We start from the raw sequence: 22,824 nt of genomic DNA, 5'->3' as shown, positions 1-22,824 counted from the left end.
TTGTGCAGAGGGGAACAATAGCAGCAAAGTTCTTTTACAGCTCTCACACTGCTTATCTACAAGACACAAGTTACCTCAATTTCAGGTGGTCTACAACAAAAACTAGCTCCTGAATTTCATTCAGGCATCACACCAGCGTGTGACTGTTCAGCGTAAACCTTACCAACACTTGGGGAGCTTGGAGGCTTCCAAACAGCAGAACATTACACAAACAAGAGTAAGGGCTGAAAGATAAACCAAAGCTGGAACTACTCCTTCACATTTCAAATTCCTGAGTTCAAATACAGACTTTAATTCAGCTCTGAAACAGATATTAAAACATTAACTATGAGGAACATCATCATACCTGAATTTGGATTTCATCGGACAATTCTCTTGCCATGTTGTAAAACTGGTTGGCTGCAGGATCAAGGACCTTCACAACAACTTTCAGGCCTGTTCTTCCCTTTACTCTGCCATAAACATCCATTGCAAAGTTATATTTTGCAGGAAGCTGAAAAGAAGCCTTGGACAGGAGAAAGTGATTAAAATTTTACTCATGGAAAGAATTTACATTGATACAGAGGAAACACCACACCCAATGCTGACAAGCGCTCTTTAATTTTGAGTAAGTGGAAGCAACAATATTTTCTCAACTCCCATTATGTGGCTGTTTCCTTTTCCCAAGATACATATACACACAAGTCCACATACAGACACACACACAATTTACCTCACTGTGTCTTGTCTTGATATCCAGAGTATCCCTCTTTGTGACAGACCAGTGGAACGTTAACCCAGGTATTGCATTGCCAAATGAGAAAGGAGTCTGACTACTGGTGATGCCCATTACATAAACTGGCATCTAGAAATAGAGAAACCAACTTTCTTAAGTAATTCTAGGCTGATAACCAAACCTGCACAGAGCAAATACAATTAAACTTAAAATTCAGTGATCAAGAGATGGTATTTCTTATGAAGAAAACGGTTTGGCTACTGTGTATGTTGCAAGGATGTATCACGCAGAAGACTCAGCCACCAAGTTGTAAAAAGTAAATTTAGATTTATTCTCATTTGCTACATGCTCTACAAAAAAAAAGTACCAGTTTTCCATCAGAAAAGATGAAAAAGAGTTCAATAATACATTTGTCCAATTTGTAGCATCAAATCACTTCATCTTAGTTAAGTCATACACTCTTAAGTTCTCTACATCTTTGTCTAGATGATCTCCCTGATTAACTCTGCTCTGGACATCAACCTTCCCCTTCTAACTCTCCAAATTAAGACAACATAACATGTAAACACAAAACAGGGATTTTTCAAGTTTTTATTTTTAATCTTCAAAGCAATTCATTCACCTGGGACCAGCAAGCTACAATCACTAGCCATTTTTGAATGAGTAACTAATAGGGGAAATATAGACTCTTAAAAAATAGACTTATTAAAAGATAATTTGAATCTGCTGTTCTGGATATAGCAGACATACTGGAGATCTTTAATATACAAAGGAAGAAAGTCTCCACTGCAAATAGAATGAAGATGAGAGAACCCTTCTCCACATTAAATGATGCTTCTTCAGTAGGGCTGAATTTCTGAAAAATCAGCCTGGTGTACAAGGTAAACTTGTCCTGATTTCTGTTTTAATATGTTCAGCTCTGGAGCTTCTCCACTGACAGCACATTCATTCCTGCAGCAGCAGTGGTACCCCTCAGAGCAGGTGACCACTCCGAGAGCTGGGGTGCTATTATCAGATGACCTAATCAGAATGGTAACAGCTGGCAGGTCAAAATTTTAAGGCAATAAAAGCTAATCACAAATCAACTAACCTGTGTACCAGTTTTCATTCGTGTAATTGGTGCACGAATTCTAACAGCTGTCAGCTGTACAACTTCAGCTTCCACTTTGTCCTAAAAAGGAGGAAGGGAAGACATTGTAAGCACTTGTCAAATGTGAACTAGATTTCACTTTGAGGATCTATCCACTATTTTGCCATTATCTAATCACTACTGCCATGTGATTTGCATGTGACTTATCACAGATAATACAGATGGACATAATTCAGTAGGGCTGTAAAAAAATACAAAGCATTAACTTTGTAAATTGATAGGCATTTAAAAATGTCACCTAAATTAAAAAAAAAAGCTCTGCTCAAAATTACAGTCAACATGAATAGGTGACTAACAGCAAGGGACTAGATCATAGGGGTCCCTAGGAGAAGAGGGAAGAATAATCCCAGAAGGTAAAGGAAGACATTGAGAGAATTAGAAGGAAATGAAAATGGTAAGCAGCAAACGGGACAATCAAGAATAAAGGGATGATATATGTGATACTCTGATGTCTCCTCTTCACATATCCTGACATTCCTGATAGATTTTATTCCTACTGTATACCAGGGAGGAAAGGCCAGACCTGGACCTCACTGGGCAGGAAATTTAGCTTTCAAGTTCATTCTGCTTCCTGCCACAGCACCAGGGCAGACTGCTGCCCCCACATTACAAAGCATATCTATATCTATTTTTTTTTTTTTTTTTAATTACTTTGTCTCCTCTTGGCCTCTGGTGACATCTTTCAAGCAGCAGAGCTTTGTGGTGTGCAGCAGCTGTCCTGCCTTGACCTCAAATGAAGAGCCGTAAGATTTGGCCCAGTTCTGTTGTTCTGAGTCTCATGCGAGTCCCAGCGACTGGTGCTCCCTTACAGGCCTGCTCAACAGCCCCTTCACGCTCAGCTAGTAGGAAATTGTACGGACACAGATTCTGATGGAATATCAGGGATTCATTGTTTGAACTTCATAGATGGGATTCAGACCACAGCACAGGATGAGAGCTTTCTATACAGCCTGCCTGTAGCTTAAGAGACAATGGGTTTCTTAGGCAACAGTTACCTTCTGACTTCTACTGACGTAAGACGCTGCTAAACTGTAAGGCAATGCAGGCAAGGACAACCTTCTGCTGTTTTAGAAAGGCTTCTTTAGTAAATCTAGAAAAGCCCATCTAATCAATTCTAAAGATATCAAACTGACTGTGCATAAAGTCTCCCTGGGTTATCAGCAGAACTTTGTTTTAAGGTACCGCAAGATTTAGCCATCTGTTGAAAGCATCACCTCTGTCAGCAAATGCCTAAGTTCACAGGCCAGAGAGTAAAAAACACTGATTTTTCATCTCCTTAAGGAAACCAGGAAAGTGCACAAGATAACATGACTAATGCAAAAAGACTATTTGCCCCTTTTGAGCCAAACCCGTGAGTTAGAGAGCCTCTTTCAGCTCCAAACAGTACCATAAAATGTTACCTGAGACACCACAACAAGCTTCCCTGTCTCTGCATCAACAGCTTGCACCACCCCTGTTACTGTTCCATTGCCAATCGCCACTCCTCTGACAAGTCCAGCGCTGTTCACTGATGCAATCTTCTCATCGCTGATGGAGAAAATTATGTTGGATTGAGGTTGAGGGCCTCCTTCTGAAGTGATCTATAATTAATAGCACACAGAACAACTAAAATTAACCCATCAGATATTTGTTCTGGTTAACGTTACAGGGTACACCCCTTCCCTGCTCAGCATCACAACGTCTTCAGTAAGAAAAGGCTGTCTGAACCTTTCCAGGGCATCTCAGAGCATATTTCTCCTGCACACTGCATGACGTCAGACTGGGAAATACGTGAGCTAAGCACAAAAGTGGACTGCGTGCTTTGTAGAACGTGACAGGCCGATGCTACATCCAGCCCAGAAAGTTTCAGAAAAAAATCTATCTCACTTTCTCTTTACCACACCTGGTACAGCTCTGCTCTGTGTTTCAGTTTGTTGAACTTGCCCACTATACTTAATTTCACGGAGGTGACAGATTTATTAGTGCTGTGCTGGTATTTAACACTGGAAAAGCTGACACTCCCTTGACACAAATAAATACAAAACCTTTGATCCGGCAATATGGTAAAATGGAAGGTGGCTCAAGAATGAAACTATTCTTGTTAGAAGGAGTATTCAGTGTGAATGCAGCTAAATTGCCAAGTTGAATATCTACTCCCGAAAAATAAGTTATATACATTTATCTGAAAATAGAAATGATAAAAAAAAGAAAATATGTAAGAAGATGCCTTACCTGAATCATGGCTCCAATAATTAGGGTCACTTTCCTTGGCAATAGTCTAAATGGGGGAAAGACCTAAAAATAGATGTATGAATACTTGTGTTCACGCTATTTCAGTCAGATAAATTATGTCACAAAACAGTACATCAAAGTGTAAAACTGGGTCTTCACTTGCTTAATTACAGTAAATTGAGCATGCAGAAACTTAACTCATCACTTGCAGTTAAAAAACACTATGAAATCTGAAACAGACTAGCGTTTGGGTAACTTCTGGACAGAAAAAATAAACAGATCATTCTGGCAAATTAGTTTCTATACTATAAGTTAACTATAATATACTGTTCCTGTGCTATCATAACATAGATTTTGTTTACACATATATTTTATCTGAAATTATTTACTTCAATCTGTTGTGGAGCAGAGTTGATTCTTTGTCCTCTTTTGTCAGCAACAGTTGCCGTAAGACTAGTCTGACCGATGGCCATCCCATGCACTAGAAAAGCAGCGGTATGGTCATCAAGAGCTTCACTGAGTGGGCTGTAGCAAAGAAACACATTAAAATAGAGAAGTTCGTTGAATAAGTTACAGGAATAACAAATGCAAAGGACTTGTTTAGTGCATAGCAGTTTTATCATAAGGATGACTAAGTGACTATGTCTTAAGCAAAATTAAGGTAACCATCACATTTCTACATCTAACATCATGAAATGGCTCTTTGTAGCCTGTATTTTCTCTTAAAATGAAATACCTGAAATGAAAATGAAACCAGAGTGTTAGCTGGTACAGACCAAAACTCTGCCAGGGAACCCACTAACAATTTGACCAGTACGGACAATAGCGGCACAAGCCTTGATTACATACCTTGATGCTATTTAATGGAGTGGGATAGATACAGCCAAGCAGTACTGGATGGTGTATGCAAATACGCACACACACACACTTCCCCATACGAAGCCGAATTATTTTTACTGATTATTCAACACTAAAAATCAACAGTCCAAAAAACTTTTTTTCTGTGATTTTAATCATTGTGTTTAGAGCTTAGAAAATAAGGAGCTTCGAGGCAATCGGATGATTTAGCCTACCTGTTTCTAACAGGTTAAGTAACAGACAGAAGGAGTTTGATAACATCACATATTTCACAGAGTTCTTCACCTGACATTAATTACCAAGTCACTGCTTCCAAGATGCATAAGGCTCCTTGAAATATTATAGCGTACGAATACAGTCTCATTCATCAGTCAACAAGATTTAGACTGTTAGCTTAGGCAATTTTCCTGACAAATAACTATTTTAGAAGACATCTAACAGGTAATTAAAACTTTATAAAACTAAAATAAAGAAAAACTCAGTCATTGTATACTACCATGCCTCCAAGCCAATATCTTTACTCATTTTTTGCTTATTCTGCCCATAAACATATTCACAGATTAACAACAAAAAAAAAAATCCATTAACTTACACAAGTGAAACAATCTGAGATGCTGCCCTTAGTTTGAGATCCATGACAGCGAAGTATTTAGCCAGAAAAGGTTTCTTAGAGTCATCCAGAACTCTGACATAAGCTTTAACTGTTTTTCCAATCTCCACCTGAAACACAGTCACGTCCAGTAATTTTTTATTTAAACTATTCTTATTTATTAGCATAAATGTTTTCATTTTATTTTGTATTATACTTTTAGTAGGGTATTAGAGATAAAGCCCTAAGGTTAGATTAGCACTGATTTTAAAGAATAATCCCTGCCACCTATGGTTAAGCGTCAAATTAAATAAATGAATTCAGGTCTTTCAGCTGGCAAGGGCATAATTAAAACATCCAGAAACATCAACACTTATTTTGCATAAGACGCACCCAAGCTGGCAAGTAAAACGAGTTGGACTTTTTTTTTCCTGGTGATTTTTAAAACATGACATATGGAAAATGACCTTGGGGCAAAACTCCTAAAAGAATTGCTCGCATGCACTTTAAACAGCAGGAAATGTAAATTAATGTGTTCATGTATAGTATGAATTAACATTGCTGTGTAAATGCAAAAATTGAGATTGCTGCCACACAGAACATGAAGCAAGAGACACTTGATACTCTGAAATACTTACAACCTAAAAGGATAAATTTGGGAGAGAGAAACAGGAACACAGGGAGATCAACCTATTTCTCTACGGTCATACAACTGCAGCAGAGGGCCCTAACCACTACATCGTATCTTCCTGTACATGTCTCATCTTTATGTTTGTGATCAGCACAAGGAATCAGGGCAATCTGGATCGGCTAGTAATGCTGGTTTCAAAGCCACTAACCTTGTCAACAACTCGGACATACAGTTCCTGTATATCAGATACATAAATTTCAGCTTTAGCTGGTGCAGGGAAAGCCAAACACAAGTCATGAATCATTACTGTCACTGATCCTGGAAGCAGAGGATGCACCTGCAATGCCAAAAGAAAATTCTATTATAGCAATTCTTATTTTCATTTGTCTGTCATTCATAGGATAAAATTTATATCACTTTCAGGGCAGATGTAGTTGGATGCAGAAGTCTCCAAGCCTTAGACACAGATAATTCTTCCACCAAAGTAAAAGCAAAGCTGTAAAATGTATGTAAAAGATATCATACTATTGAGCTAGTGCAAACGGCCTGTGGGCAGCAATTGAACTAACATATCTTAATCTAGAAGCAGTCTGGCATCCTGTTGTTCTCCTTCTGCCATCAGAATGACAAGAAACCCACAACAAATCATTCAGAGCAATGAAACTTTTCTTAGTGGAGTGAAAAACAAAACGCTAAGGGGGGGAAAAAAAAAATCAAGGGCAGAGACTCTGCTTATAAAGCATTGGTATTCCTTCCTACAAGATTCATACTTTACAGTTACTGCTTTTAATCTGAATGAATAGCCAAAATCTGGTGGTAGATCTTTCCAAGAGGACGATTGCCAAATCATATATTTCTTTGATACAACTATTATTATTTTATTAATTTTTTATATAAAGAACGTACACCTTACACTTCTCAGAATACAGCAAGAATCAAACAATGAGGAAAAAGAGACCTCTGCTCACAAATACAAGCCCTCAGAACTAGGCACCAATCCCAAAGTTGTCTCCATACGCTTTCTCGAGGCCATTCATCCACCCCTTGCTCACATCATCTTTGCAGTTCTCCTGCAATTTCCCTGACCTTGTCACACACCTCAGGGACGACCCCAACTATTCTCTTCACCTTCACAGGTACCTTCACTTTGGCCAGAGACAGCACAGACGTTTGGTGTCCTACTCTATGCACTCATCTGGCTTATGAAGATGAACTCTTTGAAACAAGGGGCGATGGATAGCCAGGCCCCCCAGTTCAAAGGAATTTAATCTAATTCATATCATTACTTGGCAGCACTACAGGAGTTAGCAGTAAGAGCAGTGGAAAGGGCTGATATTTTGTTCTTTGAGGGCACCACTCTTACTTTTGCCTCAAAATAGAAAGGAATATAAAGTTTTAATAAATGTCAGCTTTCAGAACAGCAGCGGTTCCCAAAGTGGGTGGGTAATACAGGCAACTGGGGGCACTTGTTAACATACAGCCATGGAAAGCAGAGAAGGGGACGTGGCCAGGAGGAGGTAGCCAGCACAACCACGGGGAGGAAGATGTAATGGAGCTCAGTTTGGGCTGGGAGACCAGAGCAAAGAAGCTACCAGAGCAGAGGGCCAAAAGGGAAAGCAGGGCTACTACAGCTTACAAAAACTCTTTCTGTCCCAGCTACCTCTTCTGTTCTCATCTCCTATTAGGTGTCCAGTAGCTCCCTAGCATACAGTGTATTTCACCACTATTCATTCTTCTCCCATGCTACCACTCACGTCCCGAAAAGCTGCCGTGTCAAAAAGACGGTAAGAGGTACAGAATTTATCCTTGGCAGTCCCAGTAAAAAGTCTGAGAATCACTGCTCTAGATAATTTGAATTTAGTTTCTCAGAATAATTTACTGTCAAACCATCCTGTATCAACTTGGCTCCACTGATACCTGCCATGGCATCATCCTGGCACAGACTAGAATTTGCTGATTTTCTACACAGACCATTCTGCTGGCTTCCATAGAAAGAAAAATCCATAGGCAATACTGGGATTTAACTCAAGCATAGCATGCAGGACTAGCAAACTTTTAAAGTGTGGGGGGTTTGTTTTGTTTTAAATGGTTTTTAAATGTGTTAAAAAGTGGAGTTCTCTCCTTTAATCTGACAGGTAGTTAAAATAAATCGCTTTTTGTACTTCACAAAGCCTTTCTTGCTGGCACTGTTCCACTATTTAAGTTCACTGCTCTATTCTGAAATTATCTTGTGTACATCAGTTAAAGCACTGCTAAACCCATGAGGGAGATCTGACTGAAAAACTATTAAGAGCTGAAACAGTGTACAATGTACAAAAATAAGCTCATCTTTTCTATTTTTTACCCCACCACTGTGCCTAGCTGACTCTGTTTGAGAAATATTCCCACCTTACACTTTCAACAGTTAGAGACAATCAAATTATTTCACCAATACTTCCCATATTCTCAACAATGGAAAAAAAAAATCCACCTTTATCATCATTATTTCACAACTTTATCAACATTATTTATTACAAGATAAATCTGTAAACTATAAACTTTAAAACAACTTGTGTCACTTCCAATTCTTGTCTAATGAAAGCTACAATGCAAATATATAGTTTTATTGTAGTTCACTGTAGAATGCATCTCATATCCTGGGCCTGGATGAAGCGAAGCATAACTGTAGCTTAGTCGCATCTTCTAGTGGAAAAGTGCGTTAAAAACTTAATAGGGAGATCAGAAATCAACTATTTAATAGCTATTTATTCACAAAATCAGGATGAAATACTGCGATAAGCAAAATACCCTGAAATAGCACTGGAAGAAGAATTTGAAGGTTTCAGAAGTACTGGTCTACAACAAATATTCCAATATTATTCTAGAAACTGATTAATTCTTTTTATAACACTTCTGAATAATTCTGTCACATTATTTTTCATTTTGTGTTTATGAAATCAGGAACATTTTACTGCAGTATTGTAATGGGTGAAGAACAACTTGGTACTGGCTTTTATCTTGTACAGATTATATGTATGCATCACAACTGTTATGAAACAATTTCCTATACCTGAAACTATACCTGAAATTGCTAGTGCAAAGATCCCCTGCCTGAAGCTTGACTGTAACAGGCAGACATATCCAAGATTCGGTTATTGCCCCTCTATCCACATGTACTGGAAAACAACCAGTAGTGATGAAACTGCAGAATAATATTCAGATTGCCAAAAAGACATAGAATAACAAAATACTTTACTCACCAAAGCAATACCTTGAGTTTCCTCATGAGCCACTCTTACAACATTTGCAACACTGGTATTAATGAAAAAATATCCAGAACCTTCTTTGATGAAAAGTTCTGCCTGCAAAACCAGAAAAGCATCCAAAATTAGATTGTACCTTTCTAGTACATTGCTAAAACTTATCCTTACACATATCATATAATTTTTTATGTTTTCCTCCCTGCAGTTAGAAAGCAGCAGAATAATTCCTTACCTGTATGTCAGGGTGATTGTAAATGGAGACATCAGTAGGGTTCACTTTTACATCTTCCACTAGTATCAGTTCAATAGTGGCAGACACTGGTAGAAGAGGTTCATACTGAAAGAAACAATTCTAGCTGTTACAACAAACACTAAGAGTCAGAAAAGAGTGCAACTCTCTTGTACATGCAGGGAAGGATGCTTAAAGCAGATGAACAAAGAGCCAGAGCTGGAGAAGTTTAGGTTAATAGAATGTCCACAAGATCTAGTAATTGGCTGAGCTGCTAGCTCTCTTCTACAGGTAAGGTCATATACAGGACATGCCGTTGTATTCTGCATCTCTGACCAAGACAAAGAACAAAGGCCTACACCTTAAAGATGTAGCAGAATCAGTTAGCCAAGGCTGACATACACAGATAGGATATTAACTCAGAGACACGTTATAAGTTCATGTAAAATGATAAAGCAGAGACAGAATGTTTTCTTCTACTTCAAGATCATCTTTTTAGGATTCTTCCTAGCAGGCCACCAAAAGAAATTCTTCTTTAAATGTAAGTGCATAGACACTGGACCAGATGCAAGTTTAATCATTCACTCATAATAACATTAGCTTAGACAGGGAAAATGTTTTTTAGAGGAAGTTAGTATTATGTACCCATTTCACCTAATTAGTAGAATTATTTCCTTGATGTAGAAAGGATGTCATCTTTCCCTAATGAAATAATAGGATGCTCCACTTAAACATGGAACAATGATCAAGACATCTTATTATACCACCTATTAAATTTTTATTTGAGTTTTTGTCTGTAAGAAGTATGGACAGGTTTGAAAGCAGAATATAGCAGCCCATTTCTAAAGTATTTGAAAAAAGTAGACAAATTACCTAATTTAAAGAAACAACACATGAGCCTATGTAACTGTAGCAGAAGTGGTATCTACAACTACTCTTCAACTATCAAAAAGATTCCTCCCAAACTTAAGCACAGAGACTAGAACTTAAGAGAACTCCAATGCCATTTTACATGTATGTATCCCACACTGAAATACAATAAACTTCTCTGAACTTGAGGCAAAGTTTAGAGAACTCACTTTTCTAGTTATCTCTACATGTAAGAAAGAATATTGAATATTGGTTTAATAAAGCAGAGCACAGTAAATTACAAAATGATTGCAGAACACCAAGTGTTCTTATTACAACTCAATTTTTATAAGAGAAAAAAGATACAAAACCAAATATCTTAGGTGGCAAAGTAACTGTGTCTCTCATCTAGTAATTTTGACTAAATTATAGTCAAATTTTTCAGTGGAAACGCTTCCCAACAACAGCAGACTGGAAACTTCGCTGAAAAGACAAGAACAAACTGGCAATACAGATCACCTTCCAAAGAAATTTACTATCCAGATGCCAAACCTTGGACATACTGACAGAAATCTGGGCTATAGGATATTTCACATTACTAGTGCCCATCTGTTACCTGCTTTGAATTAAAAATACTGTAACCTCTAGCTCCGTATTTTACTCTTTGTCTCAACTCTATATTCATAGCACATTATTCAGAGCTGCATATAGTCAAACCCCACTTAAATCTTGCTTAACAAAACTAAACGGAATTTCAATTTAGCAAAGCAGGATATTTTAAGAGTCAGTTACTATGCATGTCAGGTTGTTCCACAGGCTGAAACCTGCCTTTATATTGAGAAAAAAAAAGAAAAGCAACACAAACAGAAAATTGCCATCTGTTTACATCTGCCTTCTTTGTTCATCATCACTACTTTTTTTGCTGTTAGTCTTCCCTATGTTGAATATCTACAAACTAAAGCATTTCAGGGAGTCGCTAATGACTTGTAAAATTAGAGCCTAGGCTTATGGCTGGCACCGTAGAAATGAGTAGTCTCTCCCTTCTGTAAGACTGATGGAGGGGAAAAAAAAAGTCTCAGTCAGAGCCCAGATTTTACATATGGTCCATATGAGGATGAGCCAGCTCTTGCTTTGCTCATGCAGAACCTTTCTACCCAGTTTTGCAGTGAAAATAATACATTTGCTTTCCCCAGTGACAGCTGTACTAAGCACATGGTTGCTTTAGTGAAGGACAAGCAGCAGAGATTCACCAATTCATTAAAAAGCCTAAATCGAAACAAAACCAACTGAAACAATTCTTTGCAATCCCCTTGCCCAGATGGTTAAAAAAAAAAAGGGAATTGGATATATTTGCTATGGATAGCAGCACGTAGTGCAGTGGAAAGCAGGGAAAGCCATGAACATAAAAACATTGTGGTATGAATCTGTCTTCAGAATCAGCTATGGAGCTGCCTTATTTTTACATTACTATGCACTGAGGATATAAATACATAGGAACACTATACATTAAGCATCACAGGAAAATGGCAACAAAAAACAGAGTTCTGAGTACCGGTATTTTTACTTTAGCTGCCTTGAGATGGGATTGCTGGTATCCTGTTGCAGTTGCAGAGATGGCAGTTGTTCCAGACTCACGATGAACTAGAACAGTTTGTAAGCCTAGAATCAAACAAAAAGTCAAATAAATCTGATTATGGGGAAGAAAAAGGTGAAATGTACACTGCTAATCTCTTCCATTATCACTCTAAACAGACAAGGACTTTCTCTCTCAAGACAGGTTCTAGGCATTAGGTTTGGGGGTTTTTTTTGTTTTTTTTTAAAGTAACACACACTTAAAATGCATGTTGAGGATAAGCTGAAATATGATTGCAGATTACAGTAATTTCTTTAATCAAGCTCAGACATTACCAAATAGATTTAACCCTTACCTTCTTCAAATAATGAAACACTCATTTAAACTAATTCGTACCGTGCATTTTCTTTTGACTGCTTCCATCTTCTTTCAGAGTCAGCTCCATTGGCATATCAGGCTCAATATTAGCTAAGGACATTTTTGTTGATTCCCAGATAACACTAAGAGAACTGAAATTATCAAATTTACTGCCCTGTTGGTCATATGCAGCCAAATCCAATACTGGATTGCGATAATTTGAAACAGGAACCTGAAAAAGAATTAATACTTTGAACTGAACAGATGCAAGAGGATTTTTTCATCATTAGAAGAAAAAAAATGTATGCTGAGTTCCATGAGATTTATTATAACACTCCTTACATGAGTAATGTTCATTAAAATGAGCCATCAATGCAAAGTCATTAAGCTGTACTTCAACTGCAAGGTTTTTTTTTGGGGGGTTGGAGGGTGGGGGTTTTTTTAGCCAGTGAATTACCTTAAAACAAAAATCGAAGCACACAGCTCAACTACATCATCTTTGGAATTCAAACAAATAATGAAAAATACTGCTATTTGTCAGAAGGCATAGCTCAAAATTCTGGTGTTCATCTTGTGAAATACATTAGCGATAGCAGTGTACTGATATAGTCTAACTAACACATCATGGAGCTAGAAAAACAGGTGAACTCTGGAGTGACTTATAATACGCAAAAATCTCCTTATCTTGTCATTACAGAGAAGTTATTTAAAATGACTCATCAACTCAATACACATTGCAGTTTTATGAAGGTAGGATGACTTTTATATCTGCCTGGTAATATTAACACGACAAAACAGAGTTTACTCAGCAGACAACATGTGACAGCACTCTAGGATATAGAGGAAAGTTCTTTATGCTCTATAATCTACAAATATGCATTGTCCATTTATTGTGACTCAGATTTGCAAAGCTGAATACATCTGATGTCACTGAACAATACTTGCTGTATATGCTTACATAGATATCTTCACAGCAGCAGTGTTTGTGCCTTTACTAATAAGACACACACAAATGTACACTCATGTAATAATACATGTATGATAAAATATGTCTCTATATACTCAATGGAATAGTTAGATTAGAATGAAGTGGTATAGGGAAAAAGTACTTTCCTTAGAAACAGCTGCTGGAGACATTTATTCCCCCTACCCCGCCCCCCCCCCCCTTTTTTTTTTTTAAATAAAAAAAGAAATTTATCTCAAGACAAGTCAGAAAGGCTTCCTCACAGTGACACTTTTGTGAGAAGCCACAATCCAAATGCTTTTACATATAATCCTATTTTCTGGTAGGTCCCTTTATAAGCATGTTCGAATGATCACTGTAGGAAACTCACATTCAGACTGCTCTCTGCAGAAGTAGACAATGATACCAGTGTGGCCCACAACACTTAGAGTTACTGCTACTCTTGCAGCAAGTCAGATGCTCTATTTCGTATGTGGAGGTCCAAACACTCATTTTTAAGTTATAAGAACACGTTCTTTTCCTGTCACTTTTCTCACACTTACCACTTGCTTGTTTTGTTGCAGCAAAGGACAGGAGAGATCAGGCTGAGGACTTCCATAAACCGGAGTCAAAGCAAGTCGCGAAGGGACAGCACAGATGAACTTCACAACAGCAGGCTCAACCGCTGGAAAAGGGTTGGTGATTGTGGGGTTGTTTCCAACTGTTAAAGCAATAACCTGTACAATTATGACAACAGGCAAGTGAGGAAAGAGTAAAGGACTACTGAGTTCAGGCATGTTCTATTTCACAGATCTCAGTTACACTCTGATGTCAGAATGAACAGGCGAAAATACGATTCTTGGGGATTTACAGCACCATTAAGACTCAGGAAGATGTAAAAGGAGGTGCATATTTCAAGAACAGTTCTATACCAAAGTACTATTCTTGGGAACTTTTCCTAAGGATTCATGTTTATTACTATCAAACTTGATTCAAACAACAAATCTTTTGTAACTTAAAAAGCTAACGGGCAGGCGTTTTTCTTGCAGAGTGAGAAGAGAACAGCCCAAAGACAATATTTATAGTCACTTCAGTGTGTTTAAAAACATCTTGTGTTTTATTTTACATTCCTTTTTTAGCCCTCAACACCACAAAGTGGATGTAAACACAGAGAAGGCTATCCCAGCAGGCTGAGGTAGCTCTGGTTACCTGCCTTATCCACCCATGCACTGATGCTAGCCAGAGCCATGCAGATGCGATCTGTTCTGGACAGCACAGGACAGACAGCCAATGCATGCACAGTCATAGACAACAACGTTTTTCCTCCCTGAATTTGCTCTTACAGAAATAGCTACACTTTGTACAGTATCCACTGAGGAAATCAGTTAAACAGTTTGGCAGCCACACCAAAATGCTTAGGCCTTGCAGAATTACAGGAAAAAAAACATTAAATCAAAGCTAAATGCTTTATAGACTGGCCGGGGTGAGTATAGCAGGATAAATCACTTCTGCATGTTAGAGAAAACAAGACCAGGTGGAAAGTGACTACAGCCACTATCACAAAGACTGCCCAAATGCCAGAGCAATAAATTCATATGGCTGTCATTTGTTTGAATAAACAGAATTACACTGGAAAGTAACTTGGTTAAGAGGAGCAGGTCAGACAGAAGTTTACTGCAGTAACCTTCTGCCATGATCCTATTTATGCAAACTGAAGCTGCACTTACTAGGATCTGTTTAACGCATTCTACAACATAAGGTTTCTGTGACTTGGCTTTATACTGCAATAAACCCATCGTAAACCACTTTATAACATAATGTTATGAAATGCTCACTCTAAAACCTGTACCAGCATCACAATGGCTAAACAATATACTTACCCAAGTTCTTTACTGGCTTATCACAAAAACTATTTCTTATATATAAGGTATATGGTATCATAAATCTGTCTGAAGCCTGTTCTCAGTTGCCTTAGCTCAGTGTTTGACAGAGGGCAAGACAAATACCTTCTGGCACTTACTTGCTCTCCCAGGCTTTTGCAAGACACTCTAACCCAATGCTGGATGTTATTTCGAGATGTAGGAGGTCCAAGTAGAGACAGACCAATACTTTCTGCATCCTCAGCGGTGACGTTCCTGAAGAACTTTGAAGGTTCTTGTACCCATGGTCTAGGTCCTCCTTCAAATAACATATCTTTAGAGGAACCCAAAGTCACTAAAGCAACAGATGGAGGATCAATAGTCTGTAATGAATGAATTAATTACAAATTAATGAATTTATTTACACACAGTTTGGTTGTACCTTGCAAAAGAAACTTCCTTCTTAATGGAAGAGCTATCTTTGTTACTTTGATTTGGCCATGGTTTTCCCCACACAGTGGTTTGTAAGCATGGTTATTTAAGAACAGAGTTGTACCAAAATATTTAGCATCATCTACAAGACTTCTGTCCAGTTGGATTATATTCAATGGAACCCATGGATGCAAAGAAAAATTTTAACTACATTCTAGTCACTCTCTTTCATGAAGAATTACAGCAAGAGAAAGACCCTTAATATACTCTTCTGAGCACATTCAGAGAGATACTATTCTACCACATTTTTTAAATAGACAGTACTTGAAATGAATAAAATGTCAAATTTTACTTTCACTTGACAGTGCTCTCTCCAGCACAGTTCTGTGCATGTAATTATTCTCCTACACAAGTTTTACTTCAAACCTCTACGACGAATTCTACATTGATGTGCATCACTGGGACAGCCTGTGCTGTTTATCATCACAGAAATTAACCTGACATTTTAATACACAATAACCATTTGTAGCTTGTGTTCCACATCATCATATTACTTAGGTGTTCAGTAAGAAAGAAATAGCAGCGAACATAAAGGCTGGCTCAATTCTTTCCATAGGTGCATTCTGGTAGGAAGAGAGAGAAGGCAAGGGTTGGCATAAATGTTCCTCTTTCCTCCCATTTACTCCCTGATTATGTTTGTAATATAAAGGTAAAAACCCATTGGAAAACTATGAGATTTTGTCTCAAGTGTCTGCCTGCCCTTTGACTCCTGTTTATCTTTCTCCCACTTTTTATATTCTAGTTATTATTTTTTTAAAATAGGTATCTGACAGAAAAATGCTGCCTTCCATTTCTGGGCATCATAAATATTTCATTCTACAGAAAGGAGAGAAAAGAATGTGGAAATCACTGTTCTACACTTCAAAGAAAAAGAAGCTCTTCACTGAGATATCTAAGCACAGATTTTTTTTTTTTTTTTTTTTTTATAAAGTGCACTTAATCTACCCTCCTTGTCACCATGTATTGGCTCTGTTAAGTACCCTAGAATCATTTAACTTTATATATGAAAAGCAGTGTTACAACACCTCAAGTGGCTTTGCTAATAAATGTGAATGATACCACACATATGAAAAATTCCTAATTAAAGGGACTATGCCTCTCTCACGTTGCTGCCAATAATAGAAAGTTTGCACACTCTACTTAGGGTGTCTCAGCATCTTCACATAATTATACTCAGCTGTTTAAGATATTTGACAGAAAAGCATATTTGAAAAGTGAAATCATCATTACAGTCACAAATTTGTATGATTTGCACAAACTTTTGTTCCAGATTTGGGGAGGGGAAAAAAGCTATGGTCAAATGTATTAGACTTCAGCTTTGCAGATTCAGTGCTAGGTCTCTGAAGATGAGGGTAACATAAGCATACTGTTCCATATCTCCATAGATTGACCTGTACTCAGGTTTGTTCTTCCTGTTTTCTTTAGTGAACTGTCCAACAGTGAAATATGTTTCTCCCATTTGTAGGGAAAAAGCATATATTTTCACTGCCATATAGGCCAGCCAGCTTTGCCTTCTTGCAAAAATCAGTTTATATGCTATGAAATCAGAAATCATAAGCTAGGTCTACTTCCATTTGCCATTATGGACGCAGAATTGTGACTGCCCCCTTATTACCTTATTAAGCCAATTGGTGATCAGTTAAAATGGACAGTCAAGAAAAACGATTTGAGTCTCACATAATTTTCCACCCATCTAGAGCCTGCTGAAAAGTAATTTACTAACTCAGGTGTGCTGCGCAAAACAAGATACACATCCTCACTTGGGTGAGGGTTGACTCCTATTACTGTCCTGCATATTTCTTCAGATGACAGCAATTGAGACTCTTTTGGCAAAAGTCTGAAAAACAGGCAAGGATATAAAATTCACTTTCCACTTCAGAAGTTGCCACAATCTGTTAGTTCGCTATCGCACTACTCACTCCTCTATAGTTGGCTTGCAGTGTCCATGTAGGCAAACTCTACTATATATGCGCTCCACAGAGAAAGGGTTAAAACACGATTCCCCAAAACAATCCATAATTTTTTTTCTGGGAATCAACCACCCACCTCCTTTTTTTTTTTTTTTAACCATACTCATTACATAATATCAACTTGCTGTTTGTCATTTAAAGGCATTTTAAGTGATGGACTGCTTTAGGAACAGCAAAAACAGACTTACTTTTAATGGCAGATAGGCAGCAATGGTGATGCTAGCACTGAGATGGACACGACCATGGGTGTAACTAACAACAAGTGTTGTGTATCCTTGAGTTTCGGCTTTCACTCTGACTCCACTACAAAAATCAGCAGTTGGCTTAAGCCTTCCTGTCAGATAAATTAAAAATACATAAATACATACTTGGAGAGAAATGCCCAGGCATTTTAACGCAAGTTCAACACGGCTTTTCTCGACAAAAGCATTTCCACCAGAAGTAAGTAGAGATGTGTTCTCCAACCAAATGGGTAAACATGTTCACTACTGTCTTTCATCTCAAACCCAACACTTACTGAAGTATCCATGTCTCAAACTTCTTTATTTTCACACTGTCCTAAACAGGACATGAGCCTTTACTCTGGTACAAACTAATATAACTTCTATCTCTTATGGAATATTTTCATCTTGCTGTTCTAAAATGAAACTGGCTTGTAATTAAGCACAAATAAGTCACACTGCTTAGACAATCTTTCCTGCACAGAACAACTTGAACCGTAGGCAATACATCATTTCTCCAGCTGAAGGTAAGGTGTTTTCATGAAATTTCTCTGCTTACTTAGAGGACATTTTGGGGTTTGGGAGGAGTGTATTTTTTCTTTTTTTGAAACAAACAGTACAACAGCAGACTACATAGCGACATTTAAAATAGCTGCCTCTCAAGCAAACAGATGGTACAACGCAGACTGGTTTTACTGGCTCAATAGCACAGGAAAGAGCTTCCATACAAGAGACACTTGGAAAAAATTAATGGTACATCTGAATAACAACACTGAAATCAGCAGACACAGGAACAAGCACATTGCTCAGTGTTCACTTAGCCCAGCAACATTAATGGCAATCTTTAAAAATAACGTACATACTCCACACTCTTAATAAACCTGACAAGAGGCATTTCTTAAAGCAATGAGCTTAACAGTGACAGAGCTTTGGCAAAATTTAAGCAGCTGATTGTCTTAGTTCCTTGTGAGCAAACAATGAACAGTGTCTTTATAGAACTGAAAGTACTGCCGGACAATTCGGGCAAAGCAGTTATTAATCTTAGTATTCTTGTAAGTCTTCCAATGCTACCTCAAAACACAATATACATGGACGCCTCTTATGAGAAAACCTATCAGCTTTGTTACAGAAGCATGCTAAAAATACTAAATCAGTAGAAAGACATATGGGAGACTACACATTATCCAATAAAATAATTGCCAAAATGCTTTCAGAGTCCCCCAAAACATCAAAAATACCAAAGGCAAGTTCTGCATAAAAAAGTAAATACATCCTCAAAATAAAAGTACTGATCCCCACCTCTGAAGTTAAGCACCATAAGTAAGGGAATACTGTACACAGCAATTGAAACTGATTTAAAGGAGATGTGTGACTTAGTAACATCTTAATTTAACTTTCAAAACAGGGAGGGGATCAAATCACCTTGAAGTGGCCTGAACACACCACGCTTTTCTACTTCTACAACTAGATCAAAGTGTGAGCAGTCGCTCAGTGGGACTGTCTCGCCTGTTTCAACATTTGTTAGGCCATTAATCCTCAGGGGCAGCTCCAGTATTTGGCCAACACGTGCTTCAACTTGACATGGTGTGAACTCCATCCCACTAGGTTCAGTTACATACACCTGAGGAAAGGAGGAAAGAAACACAGGACAGATGTATGAACACAACCCCACAAAAAGGTACCAGAAAAAAAAAAAAAGAAAAATAGACTTCAATATGCTCTCCTTATTTTAATTAGCCCTCTCCTATACTTCTCCCAGCTGCTGACTTCCCTCTGATGGCTGGAAACAATTCTTCTCAGATTCAACATTGCTGTGTTTACCTGCTGCAGAAAGGTATCAGAAAGGGCCAGGAAAAGCCTGCTAGTATTTTAGTGCTCTTTTCCCATAACAGTCCAAGTTCACATTAACTTGGTGATCCTTTTACTGCTACTTCTATAATTGTCTCTTCTGCTTTGTTGATTTTTAAAGTGTGGAATAAGTTGCACGATATCTCCAGGAGGTACTGTCACCAACTGGGACAGATTTAGTATTCAACCTTGACTTTCACAGTGTAAATATTTGAGCTAGACCTGACATAGTTAGCAAGGGTCCCCAGCCTCCATCACTCACAGCAGCAGGTATGTAGAAGTTAAAGGAACTAATGACCCAAACATTTCCTCAATGGCTTTTTTTTTTTCCTTTCTTTCTTGCATTTCTGTTGGCAAAACATTTTTAAAAGTGTCCAGAGCTCAACATTTCCCCACAGTAATATGTCAGAAACCTAAAATAAGTGAACAAATATCTACTGCCTAATCTAACAACCTTGTGCTTCAACAAGTACTCTTTATGTGAGAGATACTTTTGAAATCAAAAGGATTACTTTCAGAAATAAGACCTGCAGAAATAGATCTTCCAAGCTATTATAGCTGGTGTGTTGATGAACAAGCCTTAACTGTATTATTTGTTATTCTGATTTGCTACTTTTTCCATTAATGTTAAAGAATCCACCACAGACTGACTGCATATTTCATAACAATTGCTATGATCAAGGCTTTTCATTTGCAATATCTTAACTTCCTAACCATCTGCAAATGGCTTCAGGATAGAATCTTGAACCATATGGTACAGAGTTAAAACCGTAATCCTTGTAGAACATAGTTAACTATTCCTAAAATTTGCTCACTGAGGTCAGTAAATAGAACTCTTCAGAGTTATTCTACGAAGAATGCAATTCCTAACATAAGAACAAAGGCATTCAAAAATAACCTATTCAGATTGTGCAATACACTGCTCTGAAAGCTCACATGGAGAGAAGTATTTTTTCTGTCTTCAGGCTTTGACTTATGTTTGAGGATAAGAAGTTTTAACTGAAAAATCTTCATTCCTGTATCTCCTGCTGGTAACTGTCGCACTGCTAAAAAGCAGCATCCTGGGTTGTCCAGAGAATAATTTCAGAGCAAGTCTGTAAACTAAATTCTGCACAAATTTTAATTTGTGTCATTATTTTAAGCATTTAAGTCATTATTTTAAGCATGACGTTTAGTACCTCTCAAATCCGTTTTGTAGAATTTACATAAATAATCTGAGCATAAACCCCAAGCTAATTTGCCCCTCAAAAAACCCAGCATTAGTAGATGCAGCTGTTCCAAGTAAAATTTGGTTAGAAATATCTTTCCCAAAACACACATACAAAAAAAAAAAAGGAAAGATATCTGCTTACATAGCTCTCTCTTCATTATGGGACAGACTTGGCAGTTTTGACCAAACACATTTTTTGAACAGTTTTGTCAAAAGGGACTTTGGTGCAACAGGAGTGCAGTACAACAATTACAGCAGTGCTGCACATGGGGATACTTAAAAATTATGAGGTATTTTGTATAGCTAATGTATGTATATTTGATCCCATCAGCTTGTTTCCCACCAGTTGCTAAATTACAGGCATGTATCCTGGAAGGAAGGTGCACTGCCCCAGGGCTTGCAAGACATGCTTCCTAAATCAACTTCTATACTCCCTCAGAAACAAAGACCATCACCTTTATAAAGCCTTATCCAGATGGAGGTTGTTTGCCAGCCTCAATAGCATCCACTTGGCATAAACAAACCTATTTCATTTACGACCATGCAGTTAGACAAACACAGCCTCTGGATCCCAGATTAGTCACACATGCTCAGTACACTATCTCTTAGTTTTTTCTGAGGTCAGGAGCAAGTCTCCTCTTTGTCAGGTTTCCTTTCCAATGCTTAGCTCTTTGCAAAAGGCACAGAGTTAAAGCATAGATTAAAATGCCTGAATTTGTGGAGGTAGCAGAGTAGTACTACTTCGCAGTAGTGAATATACGCCACAGTAGTACTTACTGTTAGTTTCTATTCTATCATGTTACAGGTCTGGCAGTTCTTAACAGCTTGACAGAGAGAGTAAGCACTGACACAGTCTCCTTAAGGAAAATTACGAGTCCAAAGGACACAAGGAAATATTTCCAAATCAATAACATTCTAGAGAAAAATATTTAAGATTGTAGATTTACAGTGTTAACCAGAGCAGCTTCTTCACCTATCTCTGCACGCTCTTTCCTGTGGGGCCATTACATATACTGTTCCTGTATTTTCTTGACTCTGTACCTGACCAAAATCCTAAGAACAGGGTATGATTTGCACAGAGACCGCAAAATCCCTCTTGGGAACTATATTTTTCATTCCCATTTTCTCCTAATTTTCCTAAAAGATTATTTTTTCTTGGCCAGCTTTGGAATCTAGATTCATTATGTGGCACTGTATTCATTTCAGCCACTTCTCCAGGCAGGAATTTCCTTGCACATCTTTATGATATCTGTCATCCTTTTATATTGAGGGAAAACGCCCAACTCTTACCCTGCAGAATGCATTTTTAGTTTGGCTTGTCTGCTTAGATGGCTAGGCCATTACTATTTCCTTCTTGCACTCAAAACTTTCAACAAGGAAAAAGACTTGCCAAGGAAATCGGGAAGGGGCAAAAATGGGATTAAAGTTAAATGCAGTGGAGAGAGCTTGAATCCCCAGAAGCACAAACTCTGAAATGGATCACTTTGCCTGCCCTGTGGCAGGTTGAGAAACCTCTTGGGAACATTTTGGAAAGGGGAATGCCTATGGCATTCTCAGCTTCTTCACTGTTTCCAAAAGCCATATTCAAGAGTGACCAGGGAAAATTTTTACCTTCATTTCTCCATAATGCAATGGATTCTGAACATCAATTGCCTGAATAACACTGACGCCAGTATCACTTCCAGTTGTCATTACTCCTTTGACCGTCACTGTAGCAACTGCCTGGTTAGAATAGGACCAGCTGAAATTGCCACTTCCACCATGAGCCTAGAACACAGAGAGAAAATCTTTCAAATATTTTATAAAGTATATGGTTCTCACGTTTCTTAGCTGTCAAGCCTTTGAATATCTTGCATGAAAACCAGGGACACACTGAG

The 22,824-nt window shown here is 37.9% G+C and overlaps 1 protein-coding gene across 1 annotated transcript in view; it reads right to left on the bottom strand.

Moving 5' to 3' along the window:
* Positions 1 to 22,824, bottom strand: part of NUP210 (nucleoporin 210) — a 69,455-nt gene that overhangs the window by 17,809 nt on the left and 28,822 nt on the right. The window contains exons 12-28 of the mRNA XM_076345922.1: positions 22,559 to 22,714; positions 19,312 to 19,510; positions 17,857 to 18,002; positions 15,368 to 15,589; positions 13,911 to 14,084; positions 12,444 to 12,636; positions 12,027 to 12,133; positions 9,629 to 9,733; positions 9,394 to 9,495; positions 6,363 to 6,491; positions 5,527 to 5,654; positions 4,466 to 4,601; positions 4,077 to 4,139; positions 3,266 to 3,445; positions 1,806 to 1,886; positions 713 to 844; positions 347 to 505 (exon numbers count right to left, since the gene is read on the bottom strand). Coding sequence (XP_076202037.1) covers positions 347 to 505; positions 713 to 844; positions 1,806 to 1,886; positions 3,266 to 3,445; positions 4,077 to 4,139; positions 4,466 to 4,601; positions 5,527 to 5,654; positions 6,363 to 6,491; positions 9,394 to 9,495; positions 9,629 to 9,733; positions 12,027 to 12,133; positions 12,444 to 12,636; positions 13,911 to 14,084; positions 15,368 to 15,589; positions 17,857 to 18,002; positions 19,312 to 19,510; positions 22,559 to 22,714 — 2,412 coding nt within the window. The remainder of the gene's footprint in view (positions 1 to 346; positions 506 to 712; positions 845 to 1,805; positions 1,887 to 3,265; positions 3,446 to 4,076; positions 4,140 to 4,465; positions 4,602 to 5,526; positions 5,655 to 6,362; positions 6,492 to 9,393; positions 9,496 to 9,628; positions 9,734 to 12,026; positions 12,134 to 12,443; positions 12,637 to 13,910; positions 14,085 to 15,367; positions 15,590 to 17,856; positions 18,003 to 19,311; positions 19,511 to 22,558; positions 22,715 to 22,824) is intronic.

Source organism: Aptenodytes patagonicus, chromosome 8 (assembly GCF_965638725.1).
Source record: "Aptenodytes patagonicus chromosome 8, bAptPat1.pri.cur, whole genome shotgun sequence".
Classification (NCBI taxonomy): Eukaryota; Metazoa; Chordata; class Aves; order Sphenisciformes; family Spheniscidae; genus Aptenodytes; species Aptenodytes patagonicus.
Note: the sequence above shows the minus strand (reverse complement) of the source record. Positions and strands in the feature narration are given on the sequence as shown.